Source organism: Didymosphaeria variabile (assembly GCF_027946475.1).
Source record: "Didymosphaeria variabile strain IMI 356815 chromosome Unknown scaffold_8, whole genome shotgun sequence".
Classification (NCBI taxonomy): domain Eukaryota; kingdom Fungi; phylum Ascomycota; class Dothideomycetes; order Pleosporales; family Didymosphaeriaceae; genus Didymosphaeria; species Didymosphaeria variabile.
Window position 1 is genome coordinate 449,895 of NW_026611627.1, and position 25,602 is coordinate 475,496.

At 51.9% G+C, this 25,602-nt stretch overlaps 9 protein-coding genes across 9 annotated transcripts; 6 read left to right on the forward strand and 3 right to left on the reverse strand.

The window, feature by feature from the left end:
• Nucleotides 1-523: 523 nt before the first annotated feature.
• On the forward strand, nt 524-1,396 carry N0V89_010376 (uncharacterized protein; the record flags this gene model as incomplete). Its single annotated transcript, XM_056219120.1, has 3 exons — nt 524-565; nt 616-1,153; nt 1,209-1,396. 3 exons carry the CDS (start codon nt 524-526, stop codon nt 1,394-1,396), a joined length of 768 nt encoding a protein of 255 aa, XP_056066247.1.
• Nucleotides 1,397-2,534: 1,138 nt separating this feature from the next.
• Nucleotides 2,535-6,396, forward strand: N0V89_010377 (uncharacterized protein; the record flags this gene model as incomplete). Its single annotated transcript, XM_056219121.1, has 8 exons — nt 2,535-3,485; nt 3,539-3,793; nt 3,842-4,445; nt 4,497-4,669; nt 4,719-5,131; nt 5,325-5,410; nt 5,460-6,322; nt 6,373-6,396. The coding sequence occupies 8 exons, from the start codon at nt 2,535-2,537 to the stop codon at nt 6,394-6,396; spliced, it is 3,369 nt and encodes a 1,122-aa protein (XP_056066248.1).
• Nucleotides 6,397-7,172: 776 nt separating this feature from the next.
• N0V89_010378 (uncharacterized protein) lies at nt 7,173-9,192 on the forward strand (the record flags this gene model as incomplete). Its single annotated transcript, XM_056219122.1, has 3 exons — nt 7,173-7,740; nt 8,049-8,238; nt 8,286-9,192. 3 exons carry the CDS (start codon nt 7,173-7,175, stop codon nt 9,190-9,192), a joined length of 1,665 nt encoding a protein of 554 aa, XP_056066249.1.
• Nucleotides 9,193-11,390: 2,198 nt separating this feature from the next.
• N0V89_010379 (uncharacterized protein) lies at nt 11,391-12,938 on the forward strand (the record flags this gene model as incomplete). Its single annotated transcript, XM_056219123.1, has 1 exon — nt 11,391-12,938. The coding sequence occupies one exon, from the start codon at nt 11,391-11,393 to the stop codon at nt 12,936-12,938; it is 1,548 nt and encodes a 515-aa protein (XP_056066250.1).
• A 112-nt stretch (nt 12,939-13,050) lies between these two features.
• Nucleotides 13,051-16,149, reverse strand: N0V89_010380 (uncharacterized protein; the record flags this gene model as incomplete). Its single annotated transcript, XM_056219124.1, has 5 exons — nt 13,051-14,035; nt 14,189-14,242; nt 14,552-14,717; nt 14,994-15,000; nt 15,313-16,149. The coding sequence occupies 5 exons, from the start codon at nt 16,147-16,149 to the stop codon at nt 13,051-13,053; spliced, it is 2,049 nt and encodes a 682-aa protein (XP_056066251.1).
• Nucleotides 16,150-17,572: 1,423 nt separating this feature from the next.
• On the reverse strand, nt 17,573-19,213 carry N0V89_010381 (uncharacterized protein; the record flags this gene model as incomplete). Its single annotated transcript, XM_056219125.1, has 1 exon — nt 17,573-19,213. The coding sequence occupies one exon, from the start codon at nt 19,211-19,213 to the stop codon at nt 17,573-17,575; it is 1,641 nt and encodes a 546-aa protein (XP_056066252.1).
• A 1,140-nt stretch (nt 19,214-20,353) lies between these two features.
• Nucleotides 20,354-21,356, forward strand: N0V89_010382 (uncharacterized protein; the record flags this gene model as incomplete). Its single annotated transcript, XM_056219126.1, has 2 exons — nt 20,354-20,359; nt 20,541-21,356. 2 exons carry the CDS (start codon nt 20,354-20,356, stop codon nt 21,354-21,356), a joined length of 822 nt encoding a protein of 273 aa, XP_056066253.1.
• An 852-nt stretch (nt 21,357-22,208) lies between these two features.
• N0V89_010383 (uncharacterized protein) lies at nt 22,209-23,537 on the forward strand (the record flags this gene model as incomplete). The annotated part of the gene is made up of 1 exon (XM_056219127.1): nt 22,209-23,537. The coding sequence occupies one exon, from the start codon at nt 22,209-22,211 to the stop codon at nt 23,535-23,537; it is 1,329 nt and encodes a 442-aa protein (XP_056066254.1).
• Nucleotides 23,538-23,737: 200 nt separating this feature from the next.
• Nucleotides 23,738-24,586, reverse strand: N0V89_010384 (uncharacterized protein; the record flags this gene model as incomplete). Its single annotated transcript, XM_056219128.1, has 2 exons — nt 23,738-24,519; nt 24,568-24,586. The coding sequence occupies 2 exons, from the start codon at nt 24,584-24,586 to the stop codon at nt 23,738-23,740; spliced, it is 801 nt and encodes a 266-aa protein (XP_056066255.1).
• Nucleotides 24,587-25,602: the final 1,016 nt, after the last annotated feature.

Here is a 25,602-nt window from a genome sequence, read left to right on the forward strand (position 1 = left end):
GACACACCGCCGTGCATAAAACCGCCCAACCACATGAAAGCTCAACGCTTTTGTGCACGGACAGGGATGGTATTACGTCGATCGGCTGAAATCCTCCGACGCGTAGCACGACAGCGGCCACTGCCGCCTATTGTCTCCCGTCTACACACCACGTCCATTAATCAGTAACCGCCTTCCCGTGCTGCACTATGCGCGCGGAACTAGGTAAGGAGATGAACCAGCCTATTGGATTCACGATGCATTTCTGAACCCCTTCGCAGTTATTGCACCCCGCCCTGTAAAATGCCTTCCTTCTAACCTAATTGCTACACCGACCTCTCCCTTGCACTGCCAAGCCCGATGTCAGTGTTTCGATGCCGTGGGATTTGTTGAGTGCATAAGATATGTTTGGGCTTTGCTGTAGCGAAGCGCGGCGTGGCCGAGAGATAGAGCCTCTGGAATCTGTGCTCATTTTTCCTCTAAGTTTCCGACTGTACAGTACTCGAGGACCAAGCATTCTCGTCCCCGGTTTTGTTTCTGCATCATGAAACTTTTGTGTTTGCCCGGCGCCTATGGCAGCATTGAGGTGAGCCAAGTCCTACTCGTGTACCTGAAAGCTTGGTTGACGTCTATCAGAAATTCAAAGTGCAGCTTGCACCTCTTGTGAAAGAGCTACAAGAGGACAAGACCGCCGAATTCCATTTCATTCAAGGACCGTACGAGGTAGCGCCACCCGAAGGCTACGAGGAGTTTTTCGGAGGGGCGCCATACTTTCGCTTCATCGTGCCTGAGGGCGAGGAGGCTGAGAAGGTGGACGTTATCGAGCGTATCAGAGATTTTCCACAGTTGGAGACACCTGAGATGACGATGCGCGAGCTTATGACCTACGGTGTGGCGAGGACGGACAAGAGCGCTGCACATACTCTCCAGTACCTGTACGACCTCATGGAGAAGGAAGGCCCATTTGATGGCATCGTGGGCTATTCTGAAGGCGCAACGATTGCCGGTACGCTTCTATTGCACGAACAGCTTTTGCAAGAGAACCATGGTCGAACACCGATGTTCAAGTTTGCTTTGTTCTTCGGCGGCTGGCCACCCATGAAGCCGACGCTAGACGGCATTGTACTCGCAGATGAGAGTGAATTGATGATTGACGTTCCGACATGCCATATCAGTAAGTAGACTGCTGTCATCTCCCATAATGAAGTGACGCTCACGAGGATAAACAGTTGGCTCGCTCGATCCTTATCTGCACGGAAACATGGCTCTGTACAACGTCTGCGACCCGGATTCTGCGTACATTTTCGATCACGCAAAAGGGCATACACTGCCACGAGACAAACACATGGTCAAGGAACTGGGAGACATTGTTAGACGTATGATCGATGAGGTTAACGGTGGTGTTTCGCCGGTTTGATTGTGATTGTGTGATAGAGATTCAGTAATTAGATTTCACGTGCGCTTTTCAAGACAATCCATGTTCCATTGCAAGGAATGTTGTTCAAGGGATGTTTATGTAACAATACCTGACCTTCGGCCCGCGGCCTGTACTCCAATTGTTTTCTGGCATTCTTTCTGTGCACCTTCCATCTTCGACCCGACTCCATATGTGCTCGTGCACCGGGTAAAAGAACCTCATCCTGGTCTCTTATCTGGCGATAGAGGCCTGCATCCGAGCAATCTACTCGAGCAAAGGCCGCAGGGTTCCCTATCAGTCGCATCCGTTGGCCAGCACATTTGCAAGTGTGTTCAATCCTAGAGACACATTCACTCGCAGACTGACAATGTCGCAGCCCGGTAACAGTGAGGCGGCTGAGGCCTCGAAAATGTCCAGCCTTCATGCGAGATGGTCGTCGTGGTACATTTCTTCCAAGAAAACGGCGAAACTGGTCATTGTAAGCTACAAAGAGATGTGTACGTTGAGCCAGTGGTTGACCTGTAGCAGAAGATTCTCTCGTATACGTCGCACAGAGACAAGGTCTTTCTTGGCGCCTCAGTTGTCGCGTCTGTCCTGGCTGGGGGGACACTTCCGCTTATGAACATCATCTTCGGTAAAACGCGACCCGACTACGTCATACCTCACAACAACGTGAACTCTCTAACACGCACCAGCACAACTGGTGAAAACATTCACAGCTTTTGGGACGACTCCCACTGAAGATGGCTCGCGCCAATTTATGCGCTCAATCAATCAATATGTGTGAGTGCGCCCACATTCGCGATACGCTGTGCCTTCCTCGTGCTTTCAGCAACTTGAGCGTTGCGCCTCAGGCTGTACGCAACATACGGCTTCTAGTCTAGATCCCGTGAATTGGTCTTTATGCTGATGCATGCCAGCTCGTATACCGTGTACCTGTTCCTTGCAAGACTTGTTCTGGCTTACATCGCAATGGTAGGTGCTCTTCACATGGCGTTTTCACACTGTACATGTGCAGCAATGCATCAAACAGTATTATTGCCTTTACCTATCAGCCACCAGCTAGTGATCTAGAGAGGCTGAAATTTTCGCACTGCTCAACTAGTGGTATACTGACAATACGTAGCTCGGGTTTCGCATGTGCAGCCTCCGAGTCTCAGCAGCAATACGCCTCTCATACCTAGACGCTCTGTTCAAACAGCCAATCTCCGTCCTGGACGCACTGCCTCCTGGTCAAACCGCAGCCATAATTACAATCACCGCCAATGTCCTTCAAAACGGTCTATCCGAGCGTCTCGCTACTTTGATTCAAGCTATATCCGTGATCCTCACAGCGCTGATCATCGCATGCTACTACAGCTGGGCCCTTACGTTGGTCACTAGTTCAGGCCTCGTGGTCATCGCATTTTGTTATGTATTTATGACACCAATTGTTGTCAAGAGGATCCAGCAGATCCAAGACGTGGAAAAGGAAGCTTCCGGTGTTGCGAACGATGCGTTCCTCTCAATCAGGATGATTGCCGCTTGTGGTGCTGAAAGCAAGGTCGTAGAGACCTATAATAGGCTAGTGGATCAAGCCGCTGCTTATGGACACAAGATGTCTTCGATCGCGGCCTGGCAGCACTCACCTGTCTTCTTCAGCATTTTCGCTACGTTCGCCTTGTGCTTCTGGTTCGCGGTCAAGCTTTATCTGGGCTTCCATTTCGCCAGCGTGAAGACGCTCGTCATTGTGCTGATGTCGGTAATGACCATACTCGCCCACATCACCGCCATCGCTGTTCCATTGATGGCTGCGTCGCATGCTTTGAATGCGGCAGCCATCTTTTTTACTGTCATCGACGCACCTAAACCCAACGCTGGTGGAAAGCGAGACTCCGAAGTCAAAATGAACGATGATATCGTGCTTGAAAAGGTCAACTTTGCCTACCCGACTAGGCCAGATGTCAAAGTTCTCAATGGGCTCGATTTGATGATCCCATATGGAAAGACAACGGCCATTGTGGGCCCATCGGGGTCAGGTAAAAGCACCGTAGTTGGTCTTCTTCAGAGATGGTACCAGCTCGATGGAGACATGTCCACAAATCCTCTGGTATGTTTATGTCCAATCTTCGGCCTCCATATATATATAGCTGATATGGATAGACTCTATTCTTCCGTAATGGAACCATCAAGACGGAAGGCATGAACATCCATGAGATTGACCTCACGTGGTGGAGGTCGCAGATCGGGCTTGTCCAACAAGACCCATTCCTATTCAACGACACAATACTCAAGAATCTCGAACTTGGGTTAGTTGGAACTGAATGGGAGCATGTAGGAACACTCGAGAAGAGACAGTTGATTGAGCAGGCATGCAGAGAAGCATATGCACATGACTTCATCACTGCGCTGCCTGAGGTAAGCCCACTCAGTACACCACTATTCTTGATTTTCTGATCATGGCAGGGTTACGGCACCCAAGTAGGTGATAACGGTATCAAGCTAAGTGGCGGCCAACGCCAAAGGATCGCGATCGCGAGAAGCATTGTCAAGAACCCTAAGATTCTGATATTCGACGAAGCTACTAGCGCACTCGACGTAGCGAGCGAGCGCATTGTCCAGGAAGCTTTGGAAAAGGTGTCACATAATCGGACCACTATCATCATTGCGCATCGTCTGTCTACAATCCAGAGAGCCGACAATATTGTTGTTCTGGCGAAGGGCAGAGTTATACAACAAGGGACACACAAATCCCTCCTTGCGGACACAGACGGCGCTTATTGGAAACTCGTACATGCACAACAGCTCGTACAGGAAGCGAAGGCAAAACCAAGCCTTCCACCTTGGGAAAGATTTCTCACCGAAAAGAGACTCTCAATCCGCACTAGCATAGTCTCCGATATGGAGCTGCTGACGCCAATGGAACTATTGACGATTTCCACAGAAGATGATGCAGACAAAGCCGGCATGGAGGGCCGATTGTTCCGTAGCTTTGGAACACTCGTGATGGAACAAAAGCGCAACTTAGGCTGGTATCTGGTGATGCTCCTGACCGCAGCTGGTGCTGGTTGTGAGTACTTCCATCCTGTGCGCTCTAAACTAGACTGACGAAGTCCTGCAGCGAGCTATGCCATTCAATCGTATCTATTTGCACGACTGATAACGTCGTTCGGTCTATGGGGAGATTATCTTCGCAAGGCGACGAATTCCCTCTGCTTGATGCTCTTTGTTGTAGCAATTGGGGTTGGGCTTTGCTATTTCGTTTTGGGCTGGGTTTCGAATATGGTTTCTACCGTAAGTCATAAAGGTTCTGCGGTCAAATCATATGCTTATCTGCATACAGGAAACCAAGTCGCTTTATCGCAAGGAGTACTTCCGTAATATTGTTGCGAAACCAATCTCCTTTTTCGATAAGGAAGACAATTCGGCTGGTACTCTGACTGCAAGGCTAGCGACTGACCCAACGCAACTTCAGCAGCTCCTTGGGATGAATATGGCGATGGTCTTCATCTCCATATTCAATGTCATAGGGTGCACTGCCATCTCGATATATTTCGGTTGGAAGTTCGCGCTGGTAGTCATCGCAGCCTCCATGCCAATCATTCTAGGAAGCGGATACTATCGCGTTCGCCACGAGGTGAAGTTTGAGTCTCGAAACAACGAAGTCTTTTCCGAAAGTGCCAAATTCGCAACAGAGGCTATTCGTGCGATCCGTACCGTTGCGGCACTCACACTAGAAAAGACCATTTGTTCAAGGTACGAAACGTTGTTGAACGAACACATCAAAAAATCGTTCACTGAAGCACGCTTTTCGATGGTCCTCTTCGCCGCTAGCGATAGCATGGTGTTGCTGTGCATGGCCTTCGCGTTGTGGTACGGTGCAACGCTGTTGTCAACGTTCGAGTACCATCCTCTTAACTTCTTCGTGATTTACTACGCTATTCTACAGGTATCTGAAATCCCTTCTGTATATCAACACTGCTGATAAGTTGCAGGGTAGTACGGCTGCTGGTCAATGGCTCAGTTTTGGTCCGAGTAAGTAACATTCATTTCGAATGCCGCGCCGGCTCCTGACGATCCGTAGATATTGCACAAGTGACCGCGGCAGCCACGAGGATCCGCAACATGAGAGCCGGAGCAACACATCCCCACTCAAGAGTCTCCACACGCCCCACACGACCAGATACAGCTGTTTCCAGCCGTTATAGGATCCCACTTGCCACGATACAAAAAGGCGCCGACATCTCGTTCCGAGACGTTTGGTTCACATACCCAACTCGACCCAACCCAGTGTTGAAAGGAATCAGTTTCTCCATCCGTCATGGCCAATTCGCCGCCTTTGTCGGACCTTCTGGCTCCGGGAAGACGACAATCATCTCATTGCTCGAGCGCTTCTACGAAGCTCAATACGGAAGCATTCTGTACAACTCGGACGACATCAGGTTTATCTCCTTGAAAAGGCATCGTGGGCAAATGTCGCTGGTAGCGCAGGAGCCATCGTTATTCCGCGGGACGATCCGCTCAAACATTCTACTTGGTGTTGATGAGGAAACAGTCACGGACTCCATGCTTCACAGTGCCTGTCGCGACGCAGGCATTCATGACTTCATATCATCACTACCTCAAGGCTATGAGACTGATGTGGGCACTAGTGGGGTTGCTCTCAGCGGAGGGCAGAAACAGCGCCTATCAATTGCGCGCGCACTCGTCCGGGACCCAAGTGTACTGCTACTGGATGAAGCGACGAGTAGCTTGGACTCCGAAACTGAGCGGGAAGTGCAGGAGGTTTTTGAGAGGACCGCAGGAGGAAGAACCATGATCGTTGTTGCTCATAGGCTTGCGACTGTGCAAAGAGCTGATGTAATATTCGTTATGCAGGAAGGCAGGATAGTTGAGCGAGGAGATCATCAGAGCCTGCTCGCTGCTCGAGGTTGGTATTGGCAAATGGTAAGTCCTCGACTACTACTACAAGATGCTCTGTACTCACATTATTGCAGTGTCAAGCTCAGGCCATGCTTTGAACTGGGTTCATACCAGATTGGAACTAGTTTGTGTTCCCTTTGCATACACGTCTACCACGAGGCGGGCGCATTACTTGTTTGCCAAGATCTCTGGAACGCTGTCACATGTAACGAATTCTTGGAATGCATTCCTTCTCAGGAACGTGATCGCGATTCTACTGAGCAATCAAGGGACGTCTATCCTAGCTCACAATGAGGAAAAGTGGCCCGATGTTCCACTGGTGTTCAGAGTGGGGCATCAATGAGTGTACAGCCAACTCACGGCTCAAACACCCCGACGACTAATCAGTCAAGCGAAGATGCCCACGATGTGACGCGGCTCTTCGGCAAAATGCAAGGTCCCGCTATCGGGTGTCTCCAACTATCCCCGCGTCTCACAGGGGTCCCACTGGGCCAGTCCAATTAGCCAATCCTTATCGCGAGTCTGGTATAAACCCCCTCGTCAAATTCTTTCTATTCCCCTCAATCTAGAAGTTCATTTCGATTAGGTCTAGACCATGTTTATTCCCTGGAACTTGACGCGTCGCGTCTGCTCTATCATGATTGCGCAATATTCTCAACACTACTATGCAACACGCACAAATCATCCAGTCGAGTACTATCGATCGGCTGGCTCATTGCAATGCTTCGAGGAAGACAACAACCAGGTTCACCTTATCTCACATCATTATCCTTATTTTTAGCCTACGCCTTCCAGATTGCGTGTATATATCAACGGTCCTTAGCATCTGCTTCTGTCACTCCACTGCCACAGCTTTCCCTGGTCTCCGGATACCATGTGGGCCCAGTTGACGAGGCAGCTCCCAGCGCTGCTCGCGCTCGTTGTCCCCTTCGCGCAACTGCCGCTCTCTTTAGCAGCGCCCAACTGTCCACTCATCGGCCCTGAGTTTCCTGCCCCTTACAACCTCGAGTCACATCCAATTTGGCAGGCCGCTATCCAAAACATCACCAATGTCTTCCAGTTTATCGATGACTCAAATATCACAGGAGTAGACCTGTTCTCCTATTCGCTGCAAATTTTCTCAACAAACCCAGGGTCCCCAATCCTATGGGAGAGACATCGTACAGCCAAGGATCTGCCGATCAATACCACCGGCGTAAAGAAAGTAGATGGTAACACAGTTTATCGCCTTGGTAGTGTAACAAAGGTGTTCACTGTGCTCACGTTCTTGGCTGAAGCTGGCGATGTGTATTGGACCACATCCATCACAAAGTTCATACCAGAGCTAGCTAAGTATGAAGGTCGCTCGAGTCAGCCAGACTTCGATCCAGTAAGAGAGACTGATTGGGACGATATTACCATTGGCTCCTTGGCGAGTCAGGTATCTGGTCTGGGCCGAGACTGTAAGTCGCCTATCGGCCTTGGAGAAAAGATGAACTGCACTGACTCGAGGCACAGATGGAGTTCTTGGTGAGATCACAGAGACTGAAGACGCTCCGCCTGCATGGGAAATTGGACTTCCCGAGCTGTCTAACTCGTCGTTGCCACCTTGTGGAGCATGGCCTCTATGCACAAGAGAACGTAAGGCCACCCCGTACTCGCGCTACCCCAGTCGTGAGGATGGAACTAAGTTTTGCAGAGTTCTTCAAAGGGTTGGACATCATGTACCCTTCTTACGCGCCATGGCAGACTCCAACATACTCCGATGTAGCTTATCAGCTTCTGGCGTACGCTCTGGAAAAGATCACGGGCAAGAATTTCACGGACAGTCTCAATGACCGTATCATAAAACCTCTTGGACTCAACCGCACATTCTACGACACGCCACCTGAGGAGTACGGAGTGATCCCAGGCACAGTCAAGGATACCTACTGGGCTGTCAGCCTTGGCGAAGGTTCACCGTGAGTTACCCCTAGCTATTAATAGCACATGGACTAATCTGTCGTAGAGGTGGTAACATGTATGCATCTGCAACTGACCTGTCAACGCTCGGTCGTGCTATACTGTCTTCAAAGCTTATCAAGCCTGCTCTAACCCGTCGCTGGCTCCAACCCGTCACATTCGCATCTGATTTCCTCGCGTCTGTCAGCAGTCCATGGGGCATTCGCCGCATTCAGCTCGACAAGATTAACCAGCCTCATCGAACATTATCCGTCTACACGAAAGCCGGTACATTCAAACGCTACACCGCCTTCATCACGCTGCTCAAAGACTACAATCTAGGCTTCACTATCATGATGGCAGGCAACCCACCATTGAGCAACTTCTACGGTGCAGATCTTCTTGGACAGAGCCTGATCCCTGCATACGATGCGGTGGCTAGAGATGAAGCAGACAGGACATTCAGCGGCACCTACGTACAGCGCGATGGCGTCAACGGCACGGGGAACTCGAGTATCAGCATCTCCACATCGGCCAGCAAGCCAGGCCTCGGCATCTCGAGATGGGTATCCAACGGCACCGACATGCTCAGCATGGCGCTAGTGCTTCAATCCGGATTATCTGCGGGCCTGCTCAAAACGCCCGAAGCTCGACTGTACTACACGCTGCTCGATATCAAGACAGCGAACGGCACGCGTCAGTCGTTCAAAGCTGTGTTCGAAGACACGGGTAGTCCTGCAGTCGGACAGCAGCTGTGGAGCACGGATTGTGGGTCTTGGGTCGGCGTGACGGGTGTCACGTATGGATCTATGCCGCTAGATGAGTTCATTTTCGAGAGAGATGCGAGTGGGAACGTGGTTAGTGTGGAGAATTTGGCGTTGCGAGCGAAGTACTACAAGGTTACTCAGGAGGCTACGGGTCCTTCTGGAGGCTGGGCCTGGGATGGTGGGAGGTGGAAGGTGGCACGCAGATAATGGGGTTTTTGCACTGTATATGTTATTTGGGTTGCGTCTGTACATACATAAAGTTCTTGTTATATATGAGCTTGTATTCACTCAGTTCCTATTCATAGTTTCGAGATCACAAAGCGACGGTTCAACGTGGGAAACTGCGCTATTGTGACTGCCACTTAACGCTTTTATCTTGGGTCCAAAGGGGATACTACATCTGTTCGGAAAACCAACGCGTACTCTGAGGCTGAAGAGGCGTGCATGATCATTCTATTGTACGCCACGGCAGGACGTTTGCAAGTTTTTTTCTCGTGTTACTCGAGGTCACGGCGCAGGTAATTGTGAGTACCGGAAGTCTTGTCCGACATTGCTTCGGGTCGGTACATCTTTTTGCATTGCATCCGCGACAAGGCTTTGCTTGTGGAGACTTTAATGTTCAGCTCCGGCTCCACATGTCAGCCGTCTTCTCCAGCCGTGGGGTATTCGCAAACTTACCCCGATCCGACGTGGTCCATATCGAACTGATGCTTGCGTACAATACGAGCTGTGTGTAATTCCACACAAACCATACATGGAACTCACCTGAAGGATCTTGTGTTGTCTGCACATCTCCCTCTAGCGCGAGCGTTGTCACCATTTGAGTTGGGGCAATGTGCAAGGATCAACAGTTCCCTACCACCTTTTCTCCACTTCGGTGTCCATGGCACGCCGCCGTCAGCAACTAGCCCCCAAACCGATGATTCCGCGACGGTTAGCCTCCACACCTCGCCCACTTATTTGCGGATGACGCCCCGCATCCAGAAATCCTCCAGCACGCGTCAGGGCTGTGCCCTGCATGCAATCTATCGCTCTTCCATTGAGAGCAGCTCGACAGCGCGGTGTGTGTGCGACCCTGGGTCAGACCTCGCAAAGAGATGCAGGGCTTTAAGATGTAGAGTTCTCCAAGATGTGTACCTCGTCGTACACTCTGCACCTCCTCCACGTTCTCTTTGTGCGCGCACGATGATGTCGCCCTTGTGGCCATACGCGTTGGCAGTCGCTGCGACTGTCAAGGTCACTGCTGCCCAAAGCTGTAAGCCTCACCTGGCGCAGATGCCGAGTTCTCCTTATTGACTTGCAATAATGCAGTTACGAGCACCGGATTCGCAAATGCTACGAATTCTGGCTCCCCTTCGACGGCCAGCTCGACTAGCACGCCGCTGCCGACATCTAATAGTACAAGTGAGTCGCCTGTTCCAGCTGTTTCATCAATCGCGTTGTCCATTTGAGCCATACCTGCCATTTTACAATCGCGTGGTCGATGTGTACTAATAAATTGTATAGACAGAAATCCAATTCAAATCTGCGACGATCTGCAATCGTCTTACTGGAATGCGTCTTATTATTACGAGCCGACATCTTGGACAACTTCAATATCCACCATATACTATAATAGCACTAACTACTATACCACATCGACATGGAGTTGCACAAGTACCTGCGCGGAAACCGCACCGTATGGCAGCAACATCTGCTACGCCGATAGCAAGACGATCCTTACCACAGGCTCCAGTGTGGATGCTGGTGTAGTCACATCGACCTACTCAAGTGGGGAAGATTACCCCGGTCCTTCTCCCACCTGCAGCGTGGCTTTGTCGGACTGCACGAGTCTCTGGAGTAGCTACAGTTCGGCCGACAAGGCGTGGAGCAGTGCCCAATCTATTACTCCTCCACCTGCGGGGATTACTGCTTCGCCCACGGAACCCTTCTGCGATACTTGCAAAGCAAACAGGTGCACGATTGATCGCGCCAATGCTGAATTGTACTTCTGGCCTGTGCCGGCGAATGCCACAAGTCGCGATATGTGCGCAATCAACCCCACATCGACCTGGGCTTCGCGGCCTCCGGAGTTTCCCAATACGACTTGGACAGAAGTCACCACTGGGCCGTACGCCGTGGTCAATGGACATACCTTCTTCTCGGGCAATGTCTACGTCTCCATTTCCTCGATAGAGGCTCATTGGCCATGCCAATCAACTCACACAAGCTATAACAATATTCTAACACTCGCGTCGACCGACGTCTTTACCCAACGTGGGTATCCCATCAATAACATACCATGGTCCCTGAACTATGCCGATTTCAACGAGCCAGTGCCTTACAGTGCCTGGTATGGCGAGCCCGAATGCAACCTGGGGATCCCAGCTTGTTCTGTTGTTTTCCCCGGCGAATATAGACCTCAGATGGTAATGCCTGCTGCCATAAGGCAGATCGACCCTTCGTGGGCGGACTGCTCGCTGGGATTCTTTGGACTTGACGATCCGCCTATTGCTTTGCATGGTGCCGGAAATTTCTTGTCGAGCAGCAGCAGCGTACCTGCGTTGCCTATCACGACGCCGAACGATCCTCCAGGTCCATCATCCACGCCGGCTACGCCTGCTGACCCGCCAGCTGATCCGACAAGCCGACCGACTGCGCAGCCCCCGACGCCTAGCAATGACCCGCCGAGTGATCCGAGCGACCCGAGCGACCCGAATGACCCTCAAGATCCCCCAAGTCCATCATCCACGCCTGGAAATCCGCCGGCTCAGCCAACGAGCCGACCGAACTCGCAACCCCCGACGCCTAGCAACGATCCGCCGAGCGACCCGAATGACCCTCAAGATCCTCAAGATCCTCCAGGTGATCCGAACGATCCGACCGACCCAGGAAGCCCACCAAACAATCCGCCAAACACACCAACAAGACCAGGAAACTCTCCAAGTAACCCTCTGAATAACCCTCCCAGCAATCCAAACAGTCCTGGAGTTTCTCCCAGCAACGGCCAACCTGGAGCGACCCCTCCTAGTAACAACGCCCCAGCCCCGATCACCATCACAGATGCTCCTGGCGGTCCCATCGTCGCAGACCCAACAGGCGGCGTCATCATCAACCCGGGTACCACGCTCCACCCTGGTGATCCTCCACTCGTGATCTCAGGCACCACCATCAGCGCCGCTCCCACAGGTGTCGTCATCATCGATCCTTCCGGCACAAGAACCATCCCGTTCCAGACTGATGCACCAGGCCAAGTAACTATAACAGCAGGCGGTTCGACTCTCGTTGCGGATCCATCGGGTATCGTCGTAGCTCCCGGGACGACACTTCACCCAGGGGACCCCGCGCTCGTCGTTTCAGGCACGACGTTCAGCGCCGATTCTACGGGCGTGATTATAATTGGCCCGAGCGGCACGCAGACAGTTCCGTTCCAGACGGGTGCCGGACAAGTAACTTTCACGGTGGGCGGTTCGACGCTCGTTGCGGGTCCCTCAGGCGTCGTTGTCGCACCAGGAACGACACTTCATCCTGGAGACGCGCCCATTACTATCAATGGGACGACCATCAGCGTGGGGCCGAGCGGCGTTGTGGTCGTGGGGCCGGATGGAGTTAGCAGTACGGTGGCCCTACCGAGTGGGAGTTCAGGAAGCAGTGTGTTGACGATTACGCTGGGGAACGGAGATGTGGTCACGGCGACAAGCTCGAATGGTCAGGTTGTGATCGATGGTGTGACATTGACCCTGGGAGGGCCGGCTCAGACGCTGCCTGGTGGGCAGGTGGTGAGTCTGGGACCATCGGGCGTGGTGGTTGGGACTGGCACGGCGGCTAGCACGGCTATATTTGCGGATCCGACGTCGACGGATGCGGGTGGTCCCGGTGTAACCAACTTCCCCGGGGAAGCTGGCAGAGTCAGGGGGAGATGGGAGGCTGTTATGGTGGTGATGTTGGGTGTGGTTGTAATGATTGTAATGTGATGTGATAGGGCCTTACGCTTAGTGTGTAGGCTATGATGATACCCTAATATGAATGTAATGCTGAATGATCAAATTACTTTTACATCTCTTTCTATCCTATGCTCTCTGATGCTCAAAGCGACCTCTCGATCTCCGCCAGCTCAGCCATGACCTTCTTCACGTTGTCCTTGACCGCGTCCCCAACAGGCAGATACGGCCTCCTGGGCAGGAGCTTCTCCTCTGCACCTTGGATACCCGCATCCACAGCGCTGAACTGACTAATAGCATACTTCGTGCTCGCAATCCCCGCCTTCACCGGGCTCTCCGCCAGCGCCGCCTTCTTATGCAGCTTCAGCGCCTCATCCACCTTCCCTTCCGTATACAAGTCATAAACCTTCTTAATAGTCTTAGGAAACACATTCGAAAAAGCCGCCACACACCCCTGACTCCCCACCGCCAGCCCCCCAATAAGAAAGTCAGACTGTCCTCCAAACGTCGTAAACTCCTCCGGCGCCAACTCAGCCGTGAGTCTAGTAATCTTCGCCACGCTTCCACATGTGAGTTTCACACCCACAATCTTCCCCTTATTTCTCTTTGCGATCCCCGCAATAGTAACGCTATCGAGGTCCACGCCATTACACTGCGCCGGGAAGTTGTAAATCACAATCGGCAAATCGGTCCCTTGAGCTACCTCGTCGAAGAAAGCATTCACCACCTCTTTACTCGTAGCACCGCCATAGTAACTCGCGGGGAGCAAGAGGCCAAAGTCTGCGCCTGCGTCTTTGGCATCTTTCGCATATTCAAGGGTTTGAATGGTGCTGTAGCCGGAGATACCCACGATGAGGGGGTACGAAGGGCCGACGGCCGCGCGGGCGATTTTGACGAGTGTGATGCGTTCTTCGCGCGTGAGTAGGAAAGCTTCAGCATTGGAGCCTAGAACGACCAGGCCAGTGACGTTTTTCGACAAGTAAGTGAAGTATTGTTTCTGAGCTTCGATGTCGATGCGGCCGGTGGAGGGATCGAAGAAGGTTACGGCGGGGGTCCAGACGCCTGCTTGGGGGACTTTGATGGCCATGTCGACTGTAATATTTCTTTGATTTCGTGTTGTATGGGTGTAGCTGTGGCAATCGTGCTTTGTATATGAGTCAAAAGAGTGAATTGAAAGCAAGGAGCGTGAGGTGTTATGTTGATGTTGGGGAAACAGCTGCCCCTCCACCCCACCTTCCTTCCAATCGCGATGTTGTATTGGCGGCTATTGACGGCACCGTTACCGTAGCGCGTCTAGCTGGCGGTAGGGCGTCCGTAGCAGTTCTCGTAAGACATTCCTATTTGTGCTGTTAGAACACTGTCTGCGGTTCCGAGTTGTCGGAGATCTTTCGCCCTACTTCTTACAAATTGAAACGACCTACGTTCAGCAAGCGTCCAGCATGACTGTCGGCCTGTAGGAGCAGACAATGATTGTCAAACTTTGCATCTAGTATTGCAGTATTTTTCCCTCATATTGCAATGGAAAATTATCTTCCACTGGATCACCTGTTCCAGGGAGAACGACAGCATCAAGAGACAGAGCTGTAAGCTGTCGTAAATCTACCCCAATGGTGATGACATCTTCTGAATCCCTGTGAAAAGGCAACCTTTCACCAGGTCTTTCCCATTGCAAGTCATCTCCCTCTCCAATCATCGCTGCTCGACCGACGAGTTCGGGAACACCAGTAGGTCCTAGTCTTAACACAGCTGCCGCATCTGAGTCGAGGAACTGACAGATCAAATCCCCTTCCACTGCATTGGATGGTACGACTCCTGTAGTCAGTCCTGTACCCACGAAAATATTCGAATCGCCTGAAGTACCGTCGTTGAGGGCGACGACATGACGAACCACTTGATCTGCGGTTAAACCTAGAATTGCTCGAAGACGAATTGCTCGAAGACGCTCGGCCTGGCCTCTGGCCCTTCGAAGGTCTGTTTCATTAGGATAAAGAGCTGGGAGCCCTGCTGCCCATCGCTTTAGGCTGCTTGGATAGCCAATGTAGTCGACATGAGAAGGTCCGATGGAACGGATCCGAGACACAATCATACCACGTAGCTGTATATGGTCAGTCAAAGCCAGTACCTCAGGGTTCCAGCTCTCAAAGATTTCCTGATCAGGTTCCTTCCAAAAGTGATAGACGTCTGATGCGGGTGACACGAAGAACGATTCCATCCATTGTCCTGCAAATCGCATCCAATCTAGAGTTACCAAGTTCCTGGTCGTGTTGCCCGACTTGTCTGCATCACATATTCACCATCTGTCGTCCCCGCATCTGCTGTAAAACCATGTCTCTGGATCGTTCTGGGTTCCCCAATACTGCAAGTGCTTCGGTCTTGCATCGGCTTCTCGTGTTATCAAGGCGCGTACAAGGCCAGCGAACTGAACCATGTCTATCTGCTTGTTGATCGCATCGAATATGGACAGGTTCTGCGCCACGACGAAGTCTCCATAGACCTCTGCTACGGATCTTCGATAGTCGATTACGAGATTGTCGTCAATGTAGTCGTTTGACATACCGAAAAATGCATAAAGCTTGTCATGTACGACGGAGCAGAAGTTGTCACTAAAGCTGTTGAGAAGATGGTGCAATGCATATGCGCCACCGTCGCGGTACCTTGATTGACGTAGCTCTTCCAAAGCAAAGACGTGGCGCACCGTTGGGTCGTCAACACGAGAATCGTACCATCGCACAAGCTTGATGAATTCGGTCCATGATATGAACTGGTGTCCAAAGTAGACCGAAATAGACGAGGCCATCCCAATCTCTTGAACAATCCAAGCACGTTTCCAGTACTCCTGGTGCACGAGTCGATAGATCCAGTACTCAACCGGACCTGGATACCGTTTCGCGTGAGTAACTCCATAGTCGTCATGCCATTGCAATGGTATTGAGTTCTCAATCCAACGCGGCGGTTTATGTTGACCCAGCCATAGCAAGACTTGTCGTGCGCGGGAGTACGTGAAAGACATCAGAGGAACCTGACTGCTTTTTTCGTCTGCATCGGCCTGATTGATGCATATCGCATCGACCCATATGACCTGCGCCAGGTCTTTTCGGCGTATAGATTGAAGCGCATGCCATAGATTTTCTCTGATGGTCATGCGCTTGCCATTAATCACGATCCACTTCGAGCGCTTTGATTCACCCCAGGTATAGGATAGTGCGTCGTATCGAGGAGCCTCTTTGAAGGTTACCGAGTGCATCTCTGCTTCTAGCCTTCGTGCATCGCTTCCAGGCTTGATGCGAAGTAGTCGTATACTGTCTTGCGAGTCACTCAAAGGGAGATAGTCTCGCTCCGACCAGGACCTTTTAAAGAGAATTGCGACGTCCGAGCGAATGATCAAGAGACCAATTGCAGCAATGATGGAGATTGTGAGGACGAACCTCCGGTAATGCCAAATGGCACGAACCGATCTGATTATTGCGTGCCAACATTGTTCCAGGATATGGTATTGCGGTTCCTGGCGCAGAAGTCGCAGTTCCCGCTGTCGCAGCCTTGTGCGTTCATTCTCCGTATAGTGAAGACGATGTATGCTGAGTAGCGGGAGACGATCCGAGTCATTCATCGCAAAGAACTCGGTCTGTCCTAGTGCAATTACAGGCTTTTTCGATAGATCGTTGGAGAAGTCCAGGTTACCAGGAGAACTTGATGATCCAGTCGTCTGCGAGCCCACAGCCGCCTTTTGAAAGTATTTGTGGCACAAGGCTGTGCGTGGCGTCTCATGCCAGCTGTTCAGCAACTTGTTATTGGCCAACTGGATTCGTCAGCCTGATGCGCGGGCGCCAACCTCTCACCGGTATTTAGAATAGTGCGATTAAAGCCTGTGAGGAGGATTGAGAAAGAGTGAGGTCTAAGAGTGAGGGATTGTTTAGGGTGGGCGAGCTGGCTCCTTCCTCGAACAAGGAGAGCTTCGAAGCCATAACCTTGGAGCCAAGCATACAGCGTGACTTCTAGTCTGTGTTGCCTAGTTCAGAGCAAGACATCGTACCAGGAAGTGTCGCAAAGGAAGGAGTATCAGTGGAATTTTGGATCGATCTGTCAATGTGATTTAAGATGACCAATAGGGCGGACAATGCAAAGAGAGATATGGCACACTGTACTTATTTTTACTAAGCACATCTAGCAAAGCCGTAGCCTGATCAGGATACAGCACACAACCAAGTTCTCAAATTTAGAGACACTTGAAGTGGCATTTTGTCCCATGTAGATTGTACAGCAGAAACAGAGAGATAACATGATAAAAACAAGAGCATGTTGAAAGGGGACCATCAACCCAATTCGAGGTCCATTTACCCGCAATCCAAATGCCAAATGTCGAAGAACCCACGGAAGAATTATACAAGAAAGGGAAGGTATTCATCCAATGTCGTCGTTCATTAATGTGTTTCCATGAGCGGCAGTCGAAGAAGGACATTCGTCTTCTGTGGGCAAGCTTAGGTATTCATAATTACCTAGTTGCGTCGACGCCGTGCGCAGAAAGGAACAGCAAAAGCGTTACACGACGGTACGCAAAACGATACCATTCAAGCGTCGAAACAATCATCAATGTCTCATGCACGACTGTGGTAGCCTGTTTTCCCTGAGGCTCAATTGAGCAATGACCAAAGGTCTGGCAAAGTACTGTTCTAGCCGAACGGCGCATAGGAGAACATGTTTGCGACGGGAGCAGCCACAAACTGAGGAAGCAAAGGCATTTCGACAGGTGCAGATGTAACGTCGTCATCGTCGTCGCTTTCACCCAGATTGTCGACCTGGGAGACCGCTGGTACGTGCTCATCAAACAGGGAATCGAATGTACGATCTGGATCGTTTTGAGCCTGTGGTGCGGACTTCGTCACTTCTCGAATCTCCTGTTGAATGTCGAGCGCCTCTGGGGCTTCTTCAACGGCATCATCGGCGGCAACTTCTTCGTCTAGCACTTCGATCTCAATCTCCTCAATTTCTTCTGTGATGACGACATCCTCTTCCTCATCGAGTTCAGTATCGCTGGCAGCTTCATGTGCAGCCTGGAGCGAGTACGTTTCAACTTTGAGGTTGCCCTCTTCCTCAAGGTCATCCTGTTCCTCGAGCTCATCCTCTTCTTGGACCGCATACTGCTGGTCGTCGTCAATATCGTCTTCGTCCTCAACGATACGATTGAGCTCTTGTGGTTCGTTGTCGTCGTCGCGGACAACCTCTTCGATCACAAGTATCGGCTCCTCTTCGCCATCGAGCTCAGCATCAACTTCTTCGTCAGCATCGACTTCACCATTGAGGCCGTCAGTGGGCGCAGCCTCTGCGTCTTCTATGTCTGCGTCTTCCATCACAATATCAACATCAACTTCGACGTTCTTTTCCTCTGGTGTTTCCTCAGCAGGTGCTGCCTCGGCATCGATCAGTTGTTGGAGGTGGTCGAAGATAGCATCGGCGAATCTGTCCGGTACCTCGATGGAAGTGTAGCCTCTCTTCTTGCGAGGCTTTGGGGTGGATTTGGTGACGCGCGCATCCTGAGTCTTACGCTCAGCTGGCTTCGCAGGGGCCTTCACTGGGGTTGCTGTCGCACTTTTTGATGGGCGGCCTACACGTTTCTTCTGCTTCGGGGCTTCTTTGGGCGCGGCCTTCTTCGTCTTGGGAGCTGCCTTTGTTTTCGGAGCCGGTGCTGCTGCTGCGGGTGTCTTCTTCGTCTGCTTTGGTGCGCGAGTGCGGGAGGCGCGGGGGCTGGAGCGAATGCCAACGGCAGGAGTCGCGGTCTTCTTCGAGGATGTACGCTTGCTGACGCGCGAAGGGCCAGCGACGCGATTGAGGTCTAAGCCGGACGTGGACGGGCGACCACGACGTTTGGGGGTGGCTGCTGCTTGGGCGACAGCAGGCTCTGCTTTGCGCGGGCGACCAGCACGCTTCTTTGCGGGCGCATCTTCAACATCAGGCTCTGGCGCAGGTTGGGCAGCCTTGCGGCCGCGCTTCTTCGGGGCAGGCGCCTCTTCAACGACGAGCTCTGGTGCAGGCTCGGCGGCTTTGCGACCACGACCACGGCCCTTCTTTGGCTGCTCTTCGGCGGGCTCGATGGCGTGAGCTGCCGTGATGTCCTCTTCGACCTTTGCGCGAGCTGGGCGACCAGGCTTCTTCGGTGTCGGTTCAGGTGCGGCGGGTGCGGCGGTCTTCGCTGCGCGACCGCGCTTCTTCGGCGTATCCTTCGCAATGGCTGCTGAAGCGGCTGTTTTCGCGGCGCGACCGGAGCTACGAGTGGGGGTTGCGGCGGTTGGTTTGGCTGCCTTTTTGGGAGGCATGGTGATTGAGTGTTTGGTGTGTCGGGTTTAGCTATTGAAAATTTCCTAGGATCTAGGTGCGCAAGAAAGGCGCGAATGTCCAATTGCCAAAAGTGACGGTGGAAAGCTGACGATGGTTTGTGGAGGTGTTGTTTCGCGTCGCGAATGTGGAGAGCTTCGAGCTGGCCCAATCGCGCTAGTCTGTGCTCCTTCCCCAACCACGCCCCTCGTTATCGATAGTCGTCGTCATCGCCGCGAGCTTTCACCTCTGAGCTATTGGTGTGTGAGAACAGAATAGGAGAGACACTGCCTAACAACCACATCGCGCCGTCGACAGACGATCACTCGCTATACCATTAACATCATCCGAACCACAATGTTAACGCGTTACCTTTCCATTACTCGCCATCATACTGAGACAATTCCAAGCTCCCCAGCTTTACGAAGGATGGACTAATCATATCAATGACAAGACGGGCTATACGCTCAAGGAATCGTATCCTTTTTGCATCTTCTGTCCGAGTAAATTGGATCAAAGAGGGCAAGCTGCTTTCGATAAAGTGCTCCGGTCTTTGGCATACAGTCTTCTCAGTCAGACCGGCGATTGAGGCGCTACCCTCAGGCAAAGACTTGCTCTGACATCCTTGCTCATTTTTCCTACCATGCTCATTCGTTCCCGTCTGTTGCTTTGCGTTAATTTCCATAGCTACCACGGAGCATGCGGAGTGCATCGCTTACTACGTTTTCTGCAGCCTTATTGCTGCGCATACATAGGCTTACATGTATTGTTCAGGGAATGTGTTCCAAACATCCAATAATGATATAGCCCAAGGCTCCATATTGACTCATCCAGCAAGACGCAAGTACCTGCAGGAGCTGTGAGCAGTTGAGGATCACCACGATGACTTCTCGAAGAGCAAACGCCCCGCAGATAGATGAAGTGGGGCTTTCCGGTCTGCCCAACTACCTGACAGGCTCCTGTTTGAGGGCATGAAAGCTAGTGAGAGGGAAGGTGGTGTGGTGTTGATTCGACAATTGGGTTTGTTCTCGAAGAGTTGCGAACGCTCTGGGCGAAAACGAAGCATGAAGCGCGCTCGCATGACTGCTTAGACAGAGAAGAGCCATGCTACGACCATATAATAGTCTCGGCCGTCCACGAACATGGGAGTTAAAAGAGGTAATCACGGCCCGGCATACACCCGCATATGGCCTGGAACGACAATTATTTCAGTTTCTCAGTCTTAAAAGCTCCGCATAAAGAGCATTCGACCTCGATATCTCATACGCCAGCTCCACCTACTCACTACTTCCACGATGCTCCTCCTTAAATTCGCGGTTGCCTCGACAGCTGCGGCCGAATGCACCCGCGCCTTCCTCAAGACCGCCGCCGCAGACTATCTCGCAGCCCAAACCTCTGGCAAACCCTTTCACATTTACCAACCATGCGGGACCAAATTTTACCTACCTCGAGAACAATGTTGCGCTCAATCCTAATTCCACCAACAGCACCCTGGCCTATCCCCTGAAAGTTGACTACAACTACAGCATCTACGACACCGTCCGCTGCGCAACCTTCACCGAGATCGTTGCTGCAAAAGATCCACATCGGTGCATCATCCACACGCGCATCGAGTACGGACAATATGACGGGAAAGCACATCTGCTTGAAGCTGTCGTCACCGATCGTGGAGACTGGCTGTTTAACGCAACGACCGCTCTGCAGTACATCACCGCCGAATCCTGGGCCCCGATCCCTAAGGAGAAGCAGGAAACCCGAGAATACTTGCAGAAGATTGGCGACCTATACTTCGACCGCTTTGGCAACAAGTCAGTCGTGATGCCGTGGGGCTTGCCTTGCTACAGGGTTGAGGGCGGGCTGTACGCGAACGGCACCATGAACTATACCACTGGCATTTGCGAGCAGGCAATGCCGAGCACCATCATCGTGCCTTACCAAAGGTACGTCGTGAACGAGGAGGTGGGCGTTTTGGATGTCTTCGTAGGATTTCCTGGACTCGATAGGACGCAGGTGAAGGATCCAATGCCGGATAGTCACTTGATGAGAGTGGAGGATCATAAGATCAAGTTTATGCATATCGCGAGTGCGTGCGTGGTCCCTGGGTGTGGAGAGTTTGACCCTGATGATCCGTTCAAAGATACTTGAGGACAGCAACGACAAAAGAAGGGAAGATACGAAATCTTGGAAGCCTGGCAACTCCGCAATATCTATGCTGAAGTGGAAAGGAGGGATTGAACACTGATAGCAGGAGACGTTGCGCAATGGAGCTCTCTCTCCTGGTACTCGCCGCAAATAGAGTCTGTTCCCTCTTTGCTTTTGTCTTCGCGAAAGGTACTGAGGCCTTCCAAGCTCGCCTGACAGAAGTCAAGAACAGAAGTTGAGTTGTCATGCTCAAGGACCCAAGGTGTTGATGATGCGAGGCAAGAAGTGTGCCTTCCTTAGCAGAGCGCACGGGTCTCGGGTTCAAAATAGCCTCGGTTTACCGCTGCAATGCACTCTCCTCGACAATACCCCGCTGCCCGAGCAAACGCGTGTCGTAGAGCCTGACAACCATCCCCACGAATACAAAATCGCAATGGCGTTTCCTTCGCGACCTTTTTGCCAAGAGACATCGGATGCCATACCTTTTACGAAGGTAGCTGCGAATCCAATAGCACCTTCGTCTGTCCGACTCAATATCTTGGGAGCGCTATTGACACTGAATTTTGCTCATGAGCGATAGCGCATCCTCATGCGTGGGGAAGCTACCCCGGATTTTGGAAGGCGACATGCAACACACCCCACCTAGACCCAGTTTCTACTCTGCTCCGCCCCTACAGCGTGTTATTGTCGGAATGCTAACCTATATGGCTGGTGTCTAAGTTGAATATAGAAGCTTGTGGTTTATCCGCAAATCACAACAGCCGGAAGAAATCACAAGCCGAAAGAACCGGGAGCGTGATTGACAGGAACCAGGAACAAATGGGTATATTAATCTGAGTTCGTCGACCTGCGAAAATGTGGGACGCGAAAATGGGTTTCCTCTCTCGCACAGTGACCATTGTGGCCTCGCTGCTATCACTAGCTAGCGCCGTCTCGATCTTGTCGACCAAGACGTACAATATCTCTAACGATGTCGAGGGCTCAGTGCATATGAATGCCCTCGCATTTCAGCAAAGCCCGTTGAGCACTTTCGGCGATTATCAATATGTAGCGTTCTACAAGACTGCAACCGGCTATGGAAAGCACTACGTTAATCTCGGTCGAAGGCGCATTTCACCATCGCTCGGCGATTGGCAATCATTTGCATTCACCGACTACGTTCAGCAGACACTCGACGAGCACAACACCATTAGCATGGGCATTAGCGGAGACGGCAAGATTCACCTGAGCTTCGATCACCACGATGTGCCACTCAACTACCGCGTATCTACGTCTGGCATCGCGAAGACCATCCCGTCGGACTGGAGTATGAGCACATTCGGCGGTTCAGTCCAGCATAGCCTGCCTGGATCCACAGGGCCATGGACACCCCTCACCTACCCGCGTTTCGAGCGCCTTGCAAACGGCGACATGCTCATGGAGTTCCGCATTGGACAAAGCGGAGCCGGCGACTCGTACATCCACCGCTACTCTAGCACGTCTGGATCCTGGAGCGCAGTCGGCAAATACCTCCAAGGCGAAGACAACAACGCCTACATCAACGGCTTCACCTCAGCAAGCGGCAAACTCTACGTGAGCTGGACCGTCCGTGAGACGCCCGACGCCAGCACAAACCACGACTTCTACTTCGCGCTCTCGGAAGACGACGGCGCGACCTGGAAAGCTACAAGCGGGAGCACCGTCGCGAAGCCCATCACGCCGTCAACAGCTGGCATAAAGGTCTTCACCATCGCACAGGGCAAGCAGATTATGAACCAGGAAGCGCAGACCGCAGATGACAAAGGCCGCTTCCACGCTCTTATGCGCGATAATACTTCCGGAACAGCGCGCTTCTACCACTACCTTCGTATGGCTACTGGGACGTTCACGAAGACTGCGATCAACGCTGCGGGTCTTTCTAGCCCGCCTTATCTTGCTTATAGAGGTAAACTCGCCGCCCGCGGGGACAGTTTGATCGCGATTCTGCCGGATGCACCTAAGAATACTACTACGCTGTACGGTGCGACCGCTGGCGGGAACTACCAGGACTGGAAACTCCTGGCTACGATTCAGAATACGGCTGGCGAGCCCGGAGTGGACGAGGAGCGGTTGGCGCAGAGCAATGTCTTGAGTGTGTTCATTAGGCAGGGTGGGCCGTTTGGGGATCGGAAGATTCAGGTTTGGGATTATGATGTGCAGTGGTAGGGAAACAGTAGCCAGCGTAGCCATTACAACATATCATGATTATTATCAGTATACCTCCCTATAAAATCATCGTGCTCACTGCGACGTTGCCATATTCCCTATGATACATATTTGTCGTATCCGTCATAAAAGTCGTCACAGTCATGGTCGTAATCTTCGTAGCTCATGTAGTCCTGTCATCATCGCCCATAGAACGCCACTTAGTAGAGAGTGGGATCGCAGACCCTCTTGTGGACCTTCCAATGCTTCTTCTGGCATGTCGAGCTGCAGTACCTCCTATTCTTGCACTTTGCGCACTGCAACAGCGCCGCGCCACTCTGCTGTGCCTTCACACCGCAGCCACCACACGCATCCGGTTTGGCATGCTGAGCACGAAGCTCTTTGATGATCGTAGAAGTGGAAGAGTCACCCATGCCGGTGTTGAAGAACCCACCTGGACCAATGACGTTCAGGCTCACGAAGCCCGAGGCACCTGGCTGGCGATCCTCGTCGTGCATGGAATTGGCAGTCTCGATAAGATCTTTCGACTCGAAGTCGTACGGAACGCCATTGGTGAAGCCATCCGGTCCGAAGAGAGCCTTGCGCATTTGCATCAAAGCACCGGACATCAAGCCACCCTCGGTGTAGACCTTCTTGAGCATGTTCAGGTAGTCGGACGGGAGAGTGCAGCCAAGGCCCATGGCGCACGCACCGAGAAGAACATACTCGTAGCAAGGGTCCCGGAGAAAGTCCAACCGGTTTGGTGGAGCAAGCATCTTGGCCTTCTTCTTCTCGATGAGGTCGACAAGGACGCCGGAATCAAGGTGATGGCGGACGACGTCAGGATGCGATGGGCCGTATAGGTTATAGTAGATTTGCTTTTCGGCATCTGATTCACCTGCTGCCTTGGCTTTGGCGATTGCTTCCTCCTCTAGCTTATAGAGGCCAGCGTCATGGGTCATTTCGGAGACCATGTCGAGATCATGGTCCGATTGGAAAAGGTCTGCAACCTTATTAGCATGCTCTATGACGTTCTTGTCAGACAGATTACCGTGTCCCCAAGCACCCATGTTTGCGTATGTACTTTAGGTTGTGTGATGCGGACCTGTGAGAATGAGCACTCAATTAGAGATCAGTGACGGCTCTAAGGCGTACTGTTTGTTGATTGTCTTTCGCCTGGAAACAGCGAGCGGTGTCGAAGAGATAGATCAAATTAGTGTGAGTGTATGAGTGTGCAAGAGCAGCGGATTTGAAAGACTGAGTTGTGTCACGCTGTGCATGTTAGGGAAGTCGCGATGACGCGCAGTCACGTGCCAAACGCGTCGCAGCGTGCAGCCTTTCACAGGTTCTCCCACTCCGCCGGCTCATCGCTTCAATTCATGTAGTTCTTCATATATGCTGTTTGAGCCCACATAAGTTCCTGGCTTATACGAGCGGCATACTGTCCATGCTAGAGAGCCAATGTTACTACATTTGCGTACCTATATCAGTCACCATCGTGATGCCTCAGACTATATCACCCTACCATCGGTAGACAATATTCCATCTTCTGATCTGAAATCTTCAAACTCTGAGGAAGTCCGCCACGCTTGGTGCACCAGCTCGAGGGATTGGTTGAGACATGTTGGACGTCTCTGTGCAGGTGAATTTTGGCTATAAGCTTTCCCGCACACTAAGCGTTAGCAAGTATAACGCGATATGCCGTAGCCTAGGGTAACCCGCGTTACAATGAGTGTCTAAAGTTGTGACCTGATAATGTAGATGGAGAGCCAACATCTGAGTTTACGAGAGAGGTTAGGTCGCTTAGTGGGGCTTTTCTCCGCTCGGATTTGCGGATTCGGTTACGACTTCTCCGCTTCACGAGCAGGGATGCTACACCTGAATTAGAAGGAGGGCCAGCCAGCGATGTCTCCTAAACCTCGAATTACAAACCACAGGGACGAGATGGCGATACAGGATCTTTCTTTGGTCCAGGTGGCACTCTATCTGAGTGGCGCGGTCAGTCTTACTACGTCCGCTTGCTACATAGCCCTGACTAACGACATCAGTATCTCGCATTCAGTGCTTGTCGGGCGATTTACAACAT